Source organism: Takifugu rubripes, chromosome 10 (genome assembly GCF_901000725.2).
Source record: "Takifugu rubripes chromosome 10, fTakRub1.2, whole genome shotgun sequence".
NCBI classification, from domain to species: Eukaryota; Metazoa; Chordata; class Actinopteri; order Tetraodontiformes; family Tetraodontidae; genus Takifugu; species Takifugu rubripes.
Genome location: NC_042294.1, coordinates 3,905,123 through 3,919,336, shown reverse-complemented (window position 1 = coordinate 3,919,336; position 14,214 = coordinate 3,905,123). Strand labels below are relative to the sequence as shown.

Sequence of the window (14,214 nt, the reverse complement as noted above, 5' to 3'; positions counted from 1 at the left end):
CAGTTTTTCTGTTTATTTCCCCGAAATTATAAAACATATACTGTATGCAAACGTCTCCATGTAGCTACGTTTTAAAAGTATGAATTAATTTTAACTAAATTCAGTAGATTACAGGGTTGAACTGCTCTGTTCGGATTATTTTAGTGTGTCAGTGATGTCTCACGAAGACGCCGTTTCCGTGGCGACCGTGGGGTGGGGTGAGGGGGTCAGGAGAGGCACAATGGGACCCTGTCCCAGAATGGGGCCAACTTCTTGCAACAATGAGCGCACAGAGGGTTGTTTATTAGTTATTCGTGGATCCTTTAAACTGTAAATCGTATCACGGCTTTATGCAGAATTACTTTGGTGTGTGCGTCCATTTTTAAGCTATTTTTCGAATATAATTTATTTACTATACTTTCGCTCTATGAAGAGTCCTCACCAGTACTGTATGATCCAAACCATATGGTGTACAGTAGAATGTCTGCTAAATGGACCGTGACCCCCACAGTTGTCACCTTAAATCAGTGCCGAGCAGATTATCCTCACGGACGGACGGACTTTTTGTCGCTCTTTCTATCTGCTTCATCAGAGCAAACACTGAAGTACACATCCAAGCAGACAGACACAGGAACCGGGCGAGCACCTGTTATTTCCACACGACTGTTCCGATCTAAAAGTCATGGTAAAAAAGAGACGCGTCTGGACGCACTCCTGCTGCGCAGCTGTTGCACCTCTTTGTTGCAGAAAAGGACAGACGAAGGTAAACAAGTGCGCTTGCGCCACGAAAATGAGTTTGAATCGCTATTTACTTATTAATATTTTTGTCAGGCGGTATCCTAATTAGATATTTAATAGATATTGCGAGTCGAAGCATTGTTTTCTCCGTGTTTTGTTTTTTGTTTGTAAAATATCAACAATAGCCAATGCCTAGTCTTAACTCGTCTTACCTAGAACTGATGGGAGAATGTGAAATATCAAGGTAACATGAATTAAATTAAAAATGAAACCAAACTAATTAAACGTCATCACCGGATTTATCGCCCGCTGTCACACTGGGGAGAATCTTGCTATGGAGCCCTCCTCCACCAATCCTTACTGCTGATGCTAGTCTGCAGGATCTATGCTCCCATTGGTTCGTCTCCCGGAGCTTTTTCCTCCTTTTCTGTATCCATGGTGAGCCTTCGTGTCTCGGTGGGCAAAGATCGTTTATTAAAATGATGACTCACTCATAGCAGATCTATTTCAATACATTTTATCAGTTCAAGATACTTTTGGCTATGGCGCGATGAGGCTTTTGTATTTATCAGAGTAAAAGATTTAAATGTATTTTATCTGGGATGTAGTATGACTCTCGTTTTGCAGTAAAATTAGCAACAGAGTGATACCTCTTACCCGCTTCTCTTCTCTGCAGCCGAGGATAGGAGGAGAGAGTCAGGGAGGTAGAGTAGGAAAGAGGGGGCGTACAAAGGAGAAAGAGACTGATGAGGAGGGATACTTCAGCTCACTGATGCTGAGTCACACAACAGAGACACTCCAGCTACATCTCATGAGTGTGCGCGTTTCAGCATGGAGGAGCTTGAACACACCTGTCCCCATCCTCGGACGGTAGGACATGTCAAGTCTGTGCGTGATCGTGCATGTGTTTATGTGCAGAGACACATAATGTGACTGAAAGCTTGGTGGTAATGTTTCATTTGAGAAGAGTGTCTATCTTTCTTCATCTCTGATACCTTTGTTTTCTATTCCCACCGACTCTAAACCATTTTAAACCAGATGTTGATAGCATATGCCAGAGGAAGGCTTTGCAGGATGCTTGTCCTGATAGGCCGTTCGGTTAGTATAAGCTTCACCATCTGCTCTGGCCAGTGTGTGAGCCAAATCTCTGTTGTCATTGTGTCCAAGGGTGCTGCAGCTGAGGGTGTTCTCCCCTTGTTGCTCTGTCTTTCACATCACCTTAAAGGGGCAGTTCACCCCAAAATCAACTAGAAAAAAAGCACCAGAGAGAGCAACGGTCACTTACACCCATCGCAGAACAGTAATACAAGGTTACATAACATAGCAGGTTGCTTTATGGTCAAAGCTCCTTGTCTTTGATCTTGGGAAGATCAAAGGTTGAAGTCCCTCTGGAATAAGGAACATCATAGAAATTTAGCCATCACCAACATTTCCAAAGAAATTATTAAAATCCATACATGTTTTCAGGCAGGCATACATACATACATACATACATACATACATACATACATACATACATACATACATACATACATACATACATACATACATACATACATACATACATACATACATGCATACATACATACATACATGCATGCATGCATGCTGGCTGTCCCATAACTTCTTTGGCGGAGGTAAAGATGTTTTCATCTTTGACATCTCCTGCCCTTATAAAATAATGATAAAACATGCTTAATTATTTAATTGGCTGCATTTAACATTAAAAATGAACTTTCTATTAATAACTGCACAGGTTTGCATACCCACCTGTCAACGGCATTTTCCTGCCCCGGTTCATGCTGGGATTGTCTCCGGGACCCACTTGACGCTGATCAGAAACAAGCAACATTTGACAGTGAATTAGTGGCTGGATGACTGAACCCTGCAAAAAAAGATATGTATTTGTGCTGATTTAACAATAATTAAATAAATCACTGCAGTTTTCAATATGATCTTTGCATTCAAATTTAAAGGTGAATTGTTTTCTTACATTCCTCAAGAAAAACAGTTTCAAAATGATAAAGATTTTTTGGAGTTATTATATGTGCTCGGTGCTCTTTGTTTCAGTTTTGATCATCACAAAGGCTCATCCAGACCCAAAGGAGACAAGTGATTAAATGCCAGATAACCATGTAAATCCTGAACGTTTGCAGTCATTCCTCCACAGTCTGTGTCCATGTTTGCTGCTGCTGTTTCAGGTGTATGTGTCGACGCCATTTGCCAGTCCTGTTTCCAGAGACTGGATGTATTCTTTCATCCTCCTATTGCTCTCCCACACATTTCTGCCCTGTGTCGATTGTCTTTCAGTGGTGTAATCGAGTCCCCACAGTCAACAGATGGCACACTTCTTACTTTCAAGCAGGAGCAGTGCACCAGTTTCACCATGTAGCCTCATCAGCCGCTAAATCTGATTTACATCTGTTTACATGCTAATTATTTTCTCTTATAGCTTCTTCCTTTGCATATACTGTCTGGAGCTGGAAAACATAAATGACTGCCCCCCTGTTCTGTATGGATGTATATCTCTGTCCCTGTTTGAATTTGTGCTTCAAATCAAGGTTCCAGTGAGTGATCAATCATGCTAAATGCAGTTCACCGCCCTTCCATCCATTACCCCAGTATGGAGCAGACTTCAGCCATGATCAATTACTTAATGGAGGCCATTGTATCTTTTCAGACTGGATATGTTGTATGTTGTAGCAAACATCTCCATAATTCACTTGCTTTGTTTGGTGTTCTGTCTGTCCCAGACTCTGACAGCACCTGCCATCTTCGCCAGGGAATCTGGCTGTGATTGTCAAGCCCCTCATGAGAAACTCACTATGGTTCAAGCTCGCAGAGGAACCCCAGGTGCTGCTCCATCCTTCCATCCTCCTCCAGCTCCATCATCCACAATGCTCTCCTCTACTTTTACTTCTGCATCTGTGTTTATGATGAAACGGCTATTTCTGATGTATACAGCAGCATCTATTACCATTTATTCCAGTTAATACTACATTTAACTACTTCTACTACAGGTTAATGCTGAGTTACATTAACCTGTTATAGCTTAACATCACGTGTGCTATCTTATTCAGTAAAACAGCTAATCCTAATGTAGATCCAAACTCCAGAGACAAGGCTTTTGGGAGTTATTATTTTGCAATAATAATCACTCCAAACACCTTAGATATACCTAGTAAATGAGCTAATACAGACATGTATTTGATATTATTTTATGCTATGATCAGTGTTGTTTGTGGTTTCAGTGGACCGACCAGTCAGAGTGTACGCAGATGGCATCTTTGACCTCTTCCACTCCGGACACGCTCGTGCTCTCATGCAGGCCAAGAACCTCTTCCCTAACACCTACCTCATAGTGGGAGGTAGGACGGACACACTCAGAAGACACACAATGTCACAGTGTGTAACTATCATAAAATGTTTCTTATAATGGACGTGTTTTGACGAGGACTTCCTCTTTCTGTGACCGGGACAGTGTGCAGTGACGAGCTGACTCATAAGTACAAAGGTTTTACGGTCATGACGGAGGAGGAACGTTATGAAGCCCTGAGGCACTGTCGCTATGTTGACGAGATTTTGAGAGATGCACCCTGGACTCTCACCCCAGAGTTTCTGGAGAAACACAAGGTGTGTGTATATGTTTTATTACCACCTGTGTGAATACGAGTGCTAGCTACTCTCCGATACCTTGATTTAGCTGTCTGAGTTTCATTTTGCAAGGATCCAGCATCATCCTGTCTTTGTCTGAAAGCCTATGATGTTGACGTTCTAACTTGCTGGCAGAGGTCACGTTGTTGCAGCGTTACCACAGGATTTACTTTCACTATGCTACCATCTCTGAAGCAGCCACCTCAACTGGAAACTGAAAGCTTTTATTATTGCAGTTTCACAGAAGCAGCTGCTGTGTGACCTCAGCATATAGAAATACAAAATGTTACTGTGGAGGTGCAGATAGATGTGTAGATGTTTCCATCAGCAGCAGCAGCAGGTATTATTCAACTTCCATTGTTTCTGTCACTGTAGGAAAACTGTGTGAATGTTAAAGGAGCAGATGAGAGGAGAGGAGAGGAGAGGAGAGGAGAGGAGAGGAGAGGAGAGGAGAGGAGAGGAGAGGAGAGGAGAGGAGAGGAGAGGAGAGGAGAGGAGAGGAGAGGAGAGGAGAGCACAGAGCACAGAGCACAGAAACACATACAAAAATACACTATTTATGCAAGCCGCCGGCCGAGTGGGTCAGCGGGGCCGGAGGTCATCACGCAGCTCCGAAGGCCTGTAAATGAATACAGAAGGACGGGGGGGGGGGGGGCAGAAAAACTACACAAGAATCAGCATAACTTTTCTACTTGATGAGGAGGAGGAGGAGGAGGAGGAGGAGGAGGAGAGGAGAGGAGAGGAGAGGAGAGGAGAGGAGAGGAGAGGAGAGGAGAGGAGAGGAGAGGAGAGGAGAGGAGAGGAGAGGAGAGGAGAGGAGAGGAAACCATGACCCAGTGGGGTGACAGAGACCTGTCAGGTGATCATGTTTCTGGACCCTGGCAGCCTTGGCCTATAACAGCATAGCTAAGATGTTAACCTAATGATCTGACGACCCCCTAAGTAAGATAGTTTGTCTGTCTATGATAGTAACTGGAACTGCAGAATTAGTAACAATAAGCTTAAGAGGTAGGTTTTAAGTCTGATCTTAAAAGTAGAGATGGAGTCAGCCTCCCATACCTGGACAGGGAGCTGGTTCCATAGCAGGGGGCCTGGTAGCTAAATGCTCACCACCAATATGGAAGGTCACTTCCTGTTTCAGTCACATGATCATCATTCCAGGATGTTTAGTGTATGAGGGATGAACATAAAGCTAGATGAGGTCAAGTTTAGGGCATTTAGCTGTTTCTGCCAGTTGTGTAGGTGGGTTCTTATGGCTTCGTGTCTATGTCAAAATCTCATTATAATAGAATAAGATGACATATTGTGTGATTATGGGGAGTTTCCTACCTCATGTATATGTCAGTGCAGCTTTTTGCGATAGAGCGTGTCCTTTGATTGCTCCTCAGATTGATTTCGTGGCCCACGATGATATCCCATACTCCTCAGCAGGAAGTGAAGACGTTTATAAACACATCAAGGAGGCAGGTGAGTGGGTGTCCAGGGACACATAACCCATTCTCTCCAAAACAGGCGCATGTTTTAATGTTTTGTCTACCAGGGATGTTTGTGCCAACACAACGGACTGAAGGTATCTCAACCTCCGACATCATCACCAGGATCGTCAGGGACTACGACGTCTACGCCCGCCGCAACCTTCAGCGCGGCTACACGGCCAAAGAGCTCAACGTCAGCTATATCAACGTAAGGCCGGCGCTGCTTGCAGACATCTAGGATATTATTAAAACTGCGTAACTGACTAACAGTAACCCTTCTCCCAGGAGAAGAAGTACCGGCTCCAGAATCAGGTGGACCGCATGAAGGAGAAAGTGCGAACGGTCGAGGAGAAGAGCAAACACTTCGTCTACAGAGTGGAGGAGAAGAGCCATGACCTCATCCAGAAATGGGAGGAGAAATCACGGGAGTTCATTGGCAACTTCTTGGAACTATTTGGACCTGATGGAACCTGGGTGAGCTCCTGCAGAATACCGATAAATCGCTGTAATTTGATGGAAGGCTTCGATTGGCTGATGTCCGTGACTTTGATTCTCTTTCTACAGAAACAGGTGTTTCAGGAACGCAGCGGGCGAATGCTGTCCTACGCCCTGTCCCCCCGGGAGTCGCCCTGCAACAGTCCCCCACGCGAACTCTCCCCCCTGCGCTCTCCCTCGCCCCCATCTCCCCCCACCCGCTGGTACAACGCACGGCCCTCACCCCCAACTTCCCCCAAGGGAGCGTCTGCCTCCATCAGTAGCATGAGTGAAGGGGATGAGGATGAGAAGTAGATGGACTGTGGCAGTCACGCACACTGCCAAAGGATCACACACACACACACACACATATATTTCTATGTGGGGACTTTCATAGGCAAATACATAACCCAGCTTCTTATCCTAACCCTTCCAACTACCCCCCCCCCCCCACCTCACATGGCCCCACTGTACAAGTAGAATGAGGATTTTGGTACTCAATATGTAGTAAATGTGAAAAAAACACAGATGTGATAGTAAAGATCCAGTTACTCTTGAGAAGACACTTTTTCCTGCAGACAGAATGCTTTCCTGATTTAGAGCCGGGCTCACGTCACCTCAATGTCTTTTATGTCTCTGTAGCTTCTTTTTTTTATTCAAATCAGCCATGTTTTTGTAATCTTTTGCTATCAGGGGTTGTGAAAAGGCAACCGGAAGTGGATTCATTGTGTTACAGCACCCCTTTAACAGTTGAGAATCAACATAAGGGCATACCTCTCCGTGCTAGCTTGCACTAATGTGGCATAAATTGTTTTTCAATCATTATATAACAAATCACTACATAACATGACCTGTTACTCCTCAAAGCATTAATTTACTTGTGTCCAATTAAAAAACACTGTAGAATAAAATATACCCCTAAAATGAAGGGGCAAGGGTTAGTTTGTTCTACCATTTACAAAAAAGGAGTCTTCCAATCACACCACCACTCATCCATCAGCAGCCCACTCCCATTTAACTATAATCTGCTTGCATTTATTTCTTTTTCAGACATATGTCTTCTGTATTTTATCTGTCTGTACCTTGTAAGACGGTCTCAGTCATCAGATGCTGCTGGAACTTTTCTCCAGGACTCTGCTGATACTCGAAAATAATCCAATTGCCCCAGGTGAACCATCAGGTCCAAAAGCTGGAAAAACCCTCCATGTTCTTCTCAACATACATAAAAGAAATACAAAATATTATCTAATGCAATGTAGAGACCTTTGTGTGGACCTGCACTGAACTGTATGTACAGACTTTGGGAATGTGGCTTTTTAAGTCAAACACCTTGACATGTAAATTGAACAATGTATGGATAAAAATCTCAATCCTGTGTTAATGACACACAAGGTTTTTTTTGTTTTTAATGGTTATTTCTGTTAGGTGGTTAATAATCACATGCTGGACAACTGTTACGTGACACACTCCCCATGTTTTTGGTGAGGGAAACCTGAACAGTCAGCGGTTCACGTGCATTCAAAATAAAATATTTTACTGAAAGCTGATTATGAACCGAGTCCACAATTGTTCGGTACAGAAAGTTCTTTAACAGTGGAGGGAGACGCCACTGGAGTGAACACATGGAGAGTTGCCGATTGTTGCATGATAACCAGTGATGGAGGCGTTTGGCAGTGATGGATGAGGGTGAAGAGGCAGAATTCTTACTTTTCACATCAAGTGGCACTAAAGGAGACGAGAGAATGGAATCACTCTTTTTTATCTCTGACATTTAGGTTGTAGGTAACTACATTACCAGCATAGTCATATACTTTACACTCCATTTACAGGGATTTTGGTATTCTCTGTTGTTTAAAACAACAGCTATATTTGTGGGTCTGGTAAAGTGCACTGGGTTAAATAAATAGTTCAGTAGTACCCTGTAATCAGTGGCCACTTTAACCACTCTTTCCTCTGTTTGCAGGCCCTATTGTTAAAAACACACAAAGAAAAATGGTCACATAAAACATCTTGAGGATAGTGAGAAAACCAGCCATTTAAATTGGTGATATGAAAAACAGGACCTCATGTAAAACTTTAAATTCTTTCACTGAAAAGTGAGGATGAATTAGCCTTGAGCATCCTGCTAATGTTAACGTAGCAGAAGCTGCAAAGCAGATGATGTTTGGCTGCTCTCTCATTATTTCATGCTGACCGGTGAGCTCCTCTGTGGGGAATAATGGAGCACACATTTGTGGCAGACAAAGCTGTCCCAACTGGAGCTACTTTGGTCCTTGGGCAGAGGATAAGTAAGGCGACTGCGCTGGAGCGCTAGCAGAAAACACATCACCAATGATCGATTAGTGAAGCAGCAATAAATAAATAAAAAGCTTATTTCTACAGTCCGTTTCCTACAGTACATTTCTGTATGTTCAGTCTGGTCCCATAAGGCAATCATCGTATAAAAATCCTGGATTGTAGAACATTAAAAATAAGATGTATTCTTTATAGTTTCTCACTCTACAACATACTGGCCAAACTGTCAATGTAAATAAACAATCTCTTTCTCAAGCAACTCAAAATAATGGGTCATTTGGAATAATTAAACATCTAAGAAGGCCCATTTCAGACCCAGAGCTTTCTTTACAGCGAGGCGACACTGGTTTAGGTTCAATAAAAATTAATAGTCAGCCTAAGTGTCACTCACGTTACCACACAAAACAAACAGTGGGAATCATTTAGTCCAAAAGTGTTTTTTTTAACTCCATCTCAGTGCTAAGGGCACCACAATGCTGAGCTACTCTTACGAAGGCCGTCACTGTCGCATATAAATAAAATTCCATGCCCAGAGCTTTCCTAGAGCTTGAGCTGCTGCAGTGTAAAAGTCACATCCTCAACCAGAGGTTAAGTTTGATCATGCATGCTCAGCAGCAGAGCGCAGGCATTTATGCTGGTGGTAGGTTCAGGCAGTTATCTGTTGGCTTTGTAGTTGGACTTGCTGGCATCGCGCGGCTCTTTGCTGGGGTTGCTCCAGTCGTCCGCCTCGGCACTGGTCTTGTAATGTCGCCAGGCGGACTTGTTGAAGACAGGAAGGCGCTCGAAGGACTCGCTGGACAGGGCCTTATATCGCAGCAACAAAAATGGAGATAAGAGTTGATTTTAGATAATGCTAGAGGGATGGAGTCGAGGGATGGAGTCGAGCTGCTTTAAAGAACACTTCACCTTCAGATAGATGACTGCATCCGTCCCTACGCCCTCCATGGAGTACAGTTTCAGATCACCTTGAAAATATCGGGCATAGAGCCTTGAAATTGGCAAACCGTAGCCAAAACCAGCCTAGAGAGCGAGGAACGGATGGCACAAGTTCAAAGTGGGGTTTAGCACGTGAATGCAGCTAATTTTCTGACCACGTTGAAGGATTGAGGACAAAGAAAAGCTGCATATCATCTTTACCAGAGGGACAGCTCCATGTTCCAGACTTGGCGTGGGAGCGGTGGAGTACATGTAGTGAAACAGGCGATCTATCTTCCTCAGTGGGACTCCTCCTCCTCGGTCACTGATCTGAGCACACATTGTGGGATTGATGGAGTCGCGTGTTGAGGCTGAGGTATAAACAAACAGCAGTTTGATGCATCTGGTTTACCTTTATAGACAGATCTTCTTTACCCAGGGTGACTTTGGCTTTCACAGGTGGTAACCCCTCTCTGCTGGTCTCGTGGAGCTCCACTGTGGCTCTCATTGAGTTCTACAAACACCAACATACTCGGCTCAGCACTATCCTCACAAAATCCTGATTGTGCTATAATGAAATTGAATTTAAAGTCCACCACAGCAGCAGAGTCCCTTCCGCTGATACTGACCTTGAAGAGCTCAAACAGCATGTGGAACAGATGGGACGGCACGTACACAACCTGGATAGGCTTTCCAGCTGCCTTTGCTTATTTAAAGACGGAATAACAAAAAGGCTGGTTGTCTCTGAGGTAATTAGATGGTGAACATTGTAATTGCAGGTTTATATTTACCGACGGAAGCTGCGTAACATTGTGACTCACTAGAATCGCATACAGGCTGAAATTAAGGAAATCTTACTGTTAAATTCTTCGATCTTCAGCTTCGGAGCAGCCAGGTAGTATTTCTCACACAGCATCTTGGCGGTGTCGTAGGCATCTGACAATGAGGGCACAACAGCGTGAGCGCGTGCTGTCATCAAACAAAGGACTTGGAGTCCTTGTCGGGGTCACTTAGAGTTCAGATATGGGTCTACTGAGCTGGAATTGTAGACACTGCCATTATGTAAACATGCCATCAGATAGGACTCATTCTGGAGCTGTTTAGTTATTTTAGAGGGGGTTCGGCTGATATGTATACTGTAGTATAGAAAAGCCACCCAAAGAGAAGATCCGCAACTTAAATTTTCAATCTTTTCCAGGACCTTTGAGAAGGGGCTCGAGCAACAGTGCAGTTCTAAGCTATCACCAAGTGTTTGGACACTCAGCAGATGGAGATAATATACAACTCATGTTCATATATATGCACCAGTGCAAATAAAAGGGAGAAATTGCTTCAGTTTTACTTATCGGTGGATTACAATAAAAAACGTTTATGTCATTTATTATGATCACTTGTGTCAGCGGCCATAAAAAGATTGTTGCTCATCATCTTATTTATTGAATGGGTGCAGCCCACACCTTCCTACCTGAAAATCTGCAATGTTTTATGATCTTGGGCTGGGCTCATGCTCATCAGGATTATGGTTCCTCAAAAATAACCTCTGACTGACATATTTGATGAACCACACACATGTCTGCAAGTCACCACTTAAAAGTGTTTTAGGAGTATGCCTGCACATTTATGGCCTACAGTTTTAAGTGTTAGCATGTTGTAAATGCTAAGACGTCAAGATTATACTGAAAAACTAAATTTTTTGACCTAAAACTCACCGCTAACAACTTCCGCCACACTGCAGGTGGGATCGATGCTTCCAATGTGTTTGGGGTGGGCAGGGTTGGTGTCATTGCCAAACAGGAGAGCTGCACATAAAATCAACATTAAGAGAGAGACAAGGCGCGCCAAGGCAGCCTCCTCTGAAGAACGCTCACTGTGCTGGTTGATGAGCATGCGGAAAGAGATGCGGTTGGTGTAGAAGCGGTCGAGGAAGTACTGGACGTTGCTGCTGATGAAGGGGTCGAAGCCAAATTTCTCCTTGTACTCGATGACCCCTTGAGCCATAGTGGGAACTACGTCATTGTGACGGTTACGGATTTCAATCAGAAGCTCCAGGAAGCTGAGAAAGAGTTACAAATAAAACAGCCATGCATACACCAAAATTAACATTAACCTTTTAAATCTTTACAGTTGTTCTAAAAAGAACGACTTATCCAAATCCTTATCAGTGTCCCTCCTATAGGCATTGTTATAGTATAAATATGAGTCTTTAGCTGTGGAGCCAGCAGATATCTGTGGGAGTTTCGGGGATTAACTACGTCGATAGGACTATAGCCCTGATGTGTTGCTCATGTACACGTATTGTTCTTTTATGACTTTATTTTTATATTATCAATATATTGACTTACTCATTTAGAGTGTGAGAATCCTCTGGGTTTCTGTTTTCATAATCCAGCAGCTCAACAAAGCTCTGCATGTACCTGCGGGACACAAGCAGAGGTTTATATAAAAGCAGCCTTTTCACAAGCTTGACAACATAATTTCTGACACAATTCTCACCATTTCTGCACTAGTTTAACAGAAGGCTGGCTGAGCAGCTTGTCGGGCAAAAGGTTGACCTCTTTCATGGTGTTGGCCAGCCGTACGGGCAGCTCCTTACGCAGGAACATGTAGGATGTTTTCTCACATGCATTTTCCCTGCCTGAAATTACAAAAAAGCTGCATTCTTCTGAACTTCTGTGCTTTGGTATTTGAATCTTTAAATATAACAGTCAACTGTGGGCCTACAAACTTTGCAAAATAGATTTAAGTGGTGTCTAAAATGAACATTTTGGATTTTGGTTGTAATTTGACAGTGGCTCTGCAACAATCATTTTTTTGTAGATTCTGGAAGTTTCAAAAGGGTAAACAGGATTTCCAGCTGAAAGGTCTGGTCAGACACTGAGGTTGGTTCCAATTTCCAGCCTTTTTGAATATGATACTTTCAGCTCTGCTCGCCAGACATCTATTTACTGCCTGCCGACATTAGCTTGAACCATTCAAGGAAATCCTAAATATTGTGATGTAGCCGAGAGTATTGGAGTCATGGAAAGCTTAAGGGGGATTTCTGAAGAGGGTCTAAACAGGAAAAAAACAAATCACTTTTATGTCATTTTTTCTCCAACAAACGTTCCAGCTTCTGTAATTTGTGACTGCCTGAACAAAATGTCCCCTCACCAGAAAACAACCTACAGGAAATCTGTTTTGTACTTCCCAGCTACTTAAAAAGGGAACAAGGCTTAAGTGGTTGCAACACATGGAAGCATAGTGAAAGGAAATTTTCTATTAACGGTACTCAAAGCAAACATTTCTCCTGATTGAGCAAGTGCACATAAGGACTCCTGCTCTTCTTAAAGGTACCCAACAATGACTCAGCCTCAGAATGACACAAAAATCGACTGCAGCTGTCCAAGCATGAACGCTTACAAACAGCAGAAATTACATAAGAGAGATGACTGTTTAATCAGAAGATGGATTAAGACCAGGATTAAGTTACAGTCACCATGTCTTGTGTCATGTGCAGGACATACTATCCTAGATAAACGCCTCCACGTAGTTTCTTTTTAATTCATATTTCATAGAAAATGAAGGCGTCACCAGAACAGTTATAGAAGAGCAAACAGCTGCTTTAAATGAATTTAACCATAACGATGGCTAGTTTTCCACAGCAGCTTGTACAGGACATCTATTACTAACTCACTAGAGCTAAACTGTGACATTTCAGACAGAAAATCAACAGGATTTTGTCCCTGTCGCGGTGCAGGAAATGTAAACAAGGCGATCCGATTCTGACATTTCTCTTTTAAGATGACAGGCGACTTACCAAAATCCAGAAACTGCTTAATGGAGAGCGGAGAGGGCGAAAACCTGGAGTAATATTCGATTTTAGGGTTGACGTTTTTCAGCAGAAACGTGAAAATCCTCATTCTGAAAGTTTAACAGAAATGCTTTGATCTGGACTTGGCATAAGATTCAGCCGCGCGCAACCACAACATCCGCGGGGACAGCGTAAAAAGCTAAGCTAATGTGAGGCAGACAATACTGCTCTAACAGTGCGGTCCACATTTCTTCCTGCTTCTGGTGACAAAATGTTCTAATTATTCATCCAAAAATTAGAAAATGGTTTGACAATACAGCACAAACGATACGCATAAGTGTGCTTCCGGGCTCTGAGTCGTCGGGCTCTCTGACCAGGAAGCTAGTTCCATTCAGAGTTAGACTTCCTGCTCGGCATTTCAAAATATTATCCAAATACGCTGCTACGGTAGATGCGATAGCGTCACTTATCTTCTGCTTAAAAAAATGTAAAACTGAGTGAAAGTACATATTTTTTAAGACTCCATTGGCAAATTATATTTTTCAGTTATTTTTGTGCTTTAAAAATAGTCACTGAAATTGCTGAATGTTTAAGAAATTAAATTGATTTGTATCCACTTACTTTAACATGCGTAAAAACCTGACCCAGGTGCAGATTAAACCGAGTCAACCTCTTTGGCTGCCCCTTCATAAGCAAACAGTTCAAAGGAAGGTTTTATTTTCAAAGCCTGTGTCGCTTACTTCCAAGATTAATCGTTTATTTTGAAAGGTTAACGTACACACTTCCTTTCTTTTGATGTTTTCAACGAAGCTTGTCAGCTGCCATCGTTGATTGGTTTAGGACCAGGAAGTGAACAAAAGCGTCAACAAACACCGTGGATGGATGGAAGGATGT

General features: G+C 43.0%; 2 protein-coding genes across 6 annotated transcripts; one reads left to right on the top strand and one right to left on the bottom strand.

Moving 5' to 3' along the window:
- The first annotated feature begins 236 nt into the window (after window positions 1-236).
- LOC101065897 (choline-phosphate cytidylyltransferase B) lies at window positions 237-7,097 on the top strand. Of its 4 annotated transcripts, none has more exons than XM_029842964.1 (9): window positions 242-742; window positions 1,394-1,587; window positions 2,474-3,570; window positions 3,969-4,085; window positions 4,199-4,350; window positions 5,760-5,838; window positions 5,912-6,054; window positions 6,132-6,320; window positions 6,411-7,097. In XM_029842964.1, the coding sequence occupies exons 3-9, from the start codon at window positions 3,405-3,407 to the stop codon at window positions 6,633-6,635; spliced, it is 1,071 nt and encodes a 356-aa protein (XP_029698824.1). In that variant the 5' UTR covers window positions 242-742; window positions 1,394-1,587; window positions 2,474-3,404; the 3' UTR covers window positions 6,636-7,097. The 4 variants fall into 4 exon arrangements, with proteins under 4 accessions (XP_029698823.1, XP_029698824.1, XP_011606103.1 ...); XM_011607801.2 differs by having other exon boundaries at window positions 244-742; window positions 3,471-3,570; XM_029842963.1 differs by lacking the exon at window positions 1,394-1,587 and having other exon boundaries at window positions 237-742; window positions 3,471-3,570.
- Window positions 7,098-7,697: 600 nt separating this feature from the next.
- Window positions 7,698-13,713, bottom strand: pdk3a (pyruvate dehydrogenase kinase, isozyme 3a). Of its 2 annotated transcripts, XM_011607802.1 has the most exons (13): window positions 13,327-13,713; window positions 12,024-12,165; window positions 11,873-11,944; window positions 11,399-11,583; window positions 11,240-11,329; window positions 10,389-10,466; window positions 10,160-10,236; window positions 9,943-10,044; window positions 9,753-9,860; window positions 9,522-9,635; window positions 9,299-9,419; window positions 8,239-8,286; window positions 7,698-8,045 (listed from the first exon to the last, which is right to left on the bottom strand). In XM_011607802.1, exons 1-12 carry the CDS (start codon window positions 13,427-13,429, stop codon window positions 8,258-8,260), a joined length of 1,221 nt encoding a protein of 406 aa, XP_011606104.1. In that variant the 5' UTR covers window positions 13,430-13,713; the 3' UTR covers window positions 7,698-8,045; window positions 8,239-8,257. The 2 variants fall into 2 exon arrangements, with proteins under 2 accessions (XP_011606104.1, XP_003967912.2); XM_003967863.2 differs by having other exon boundaries at window positions 7,698-8,286.
- Between the last annotated feature and the right edge of the window lie 501 nt (window positions 13,714-14,214).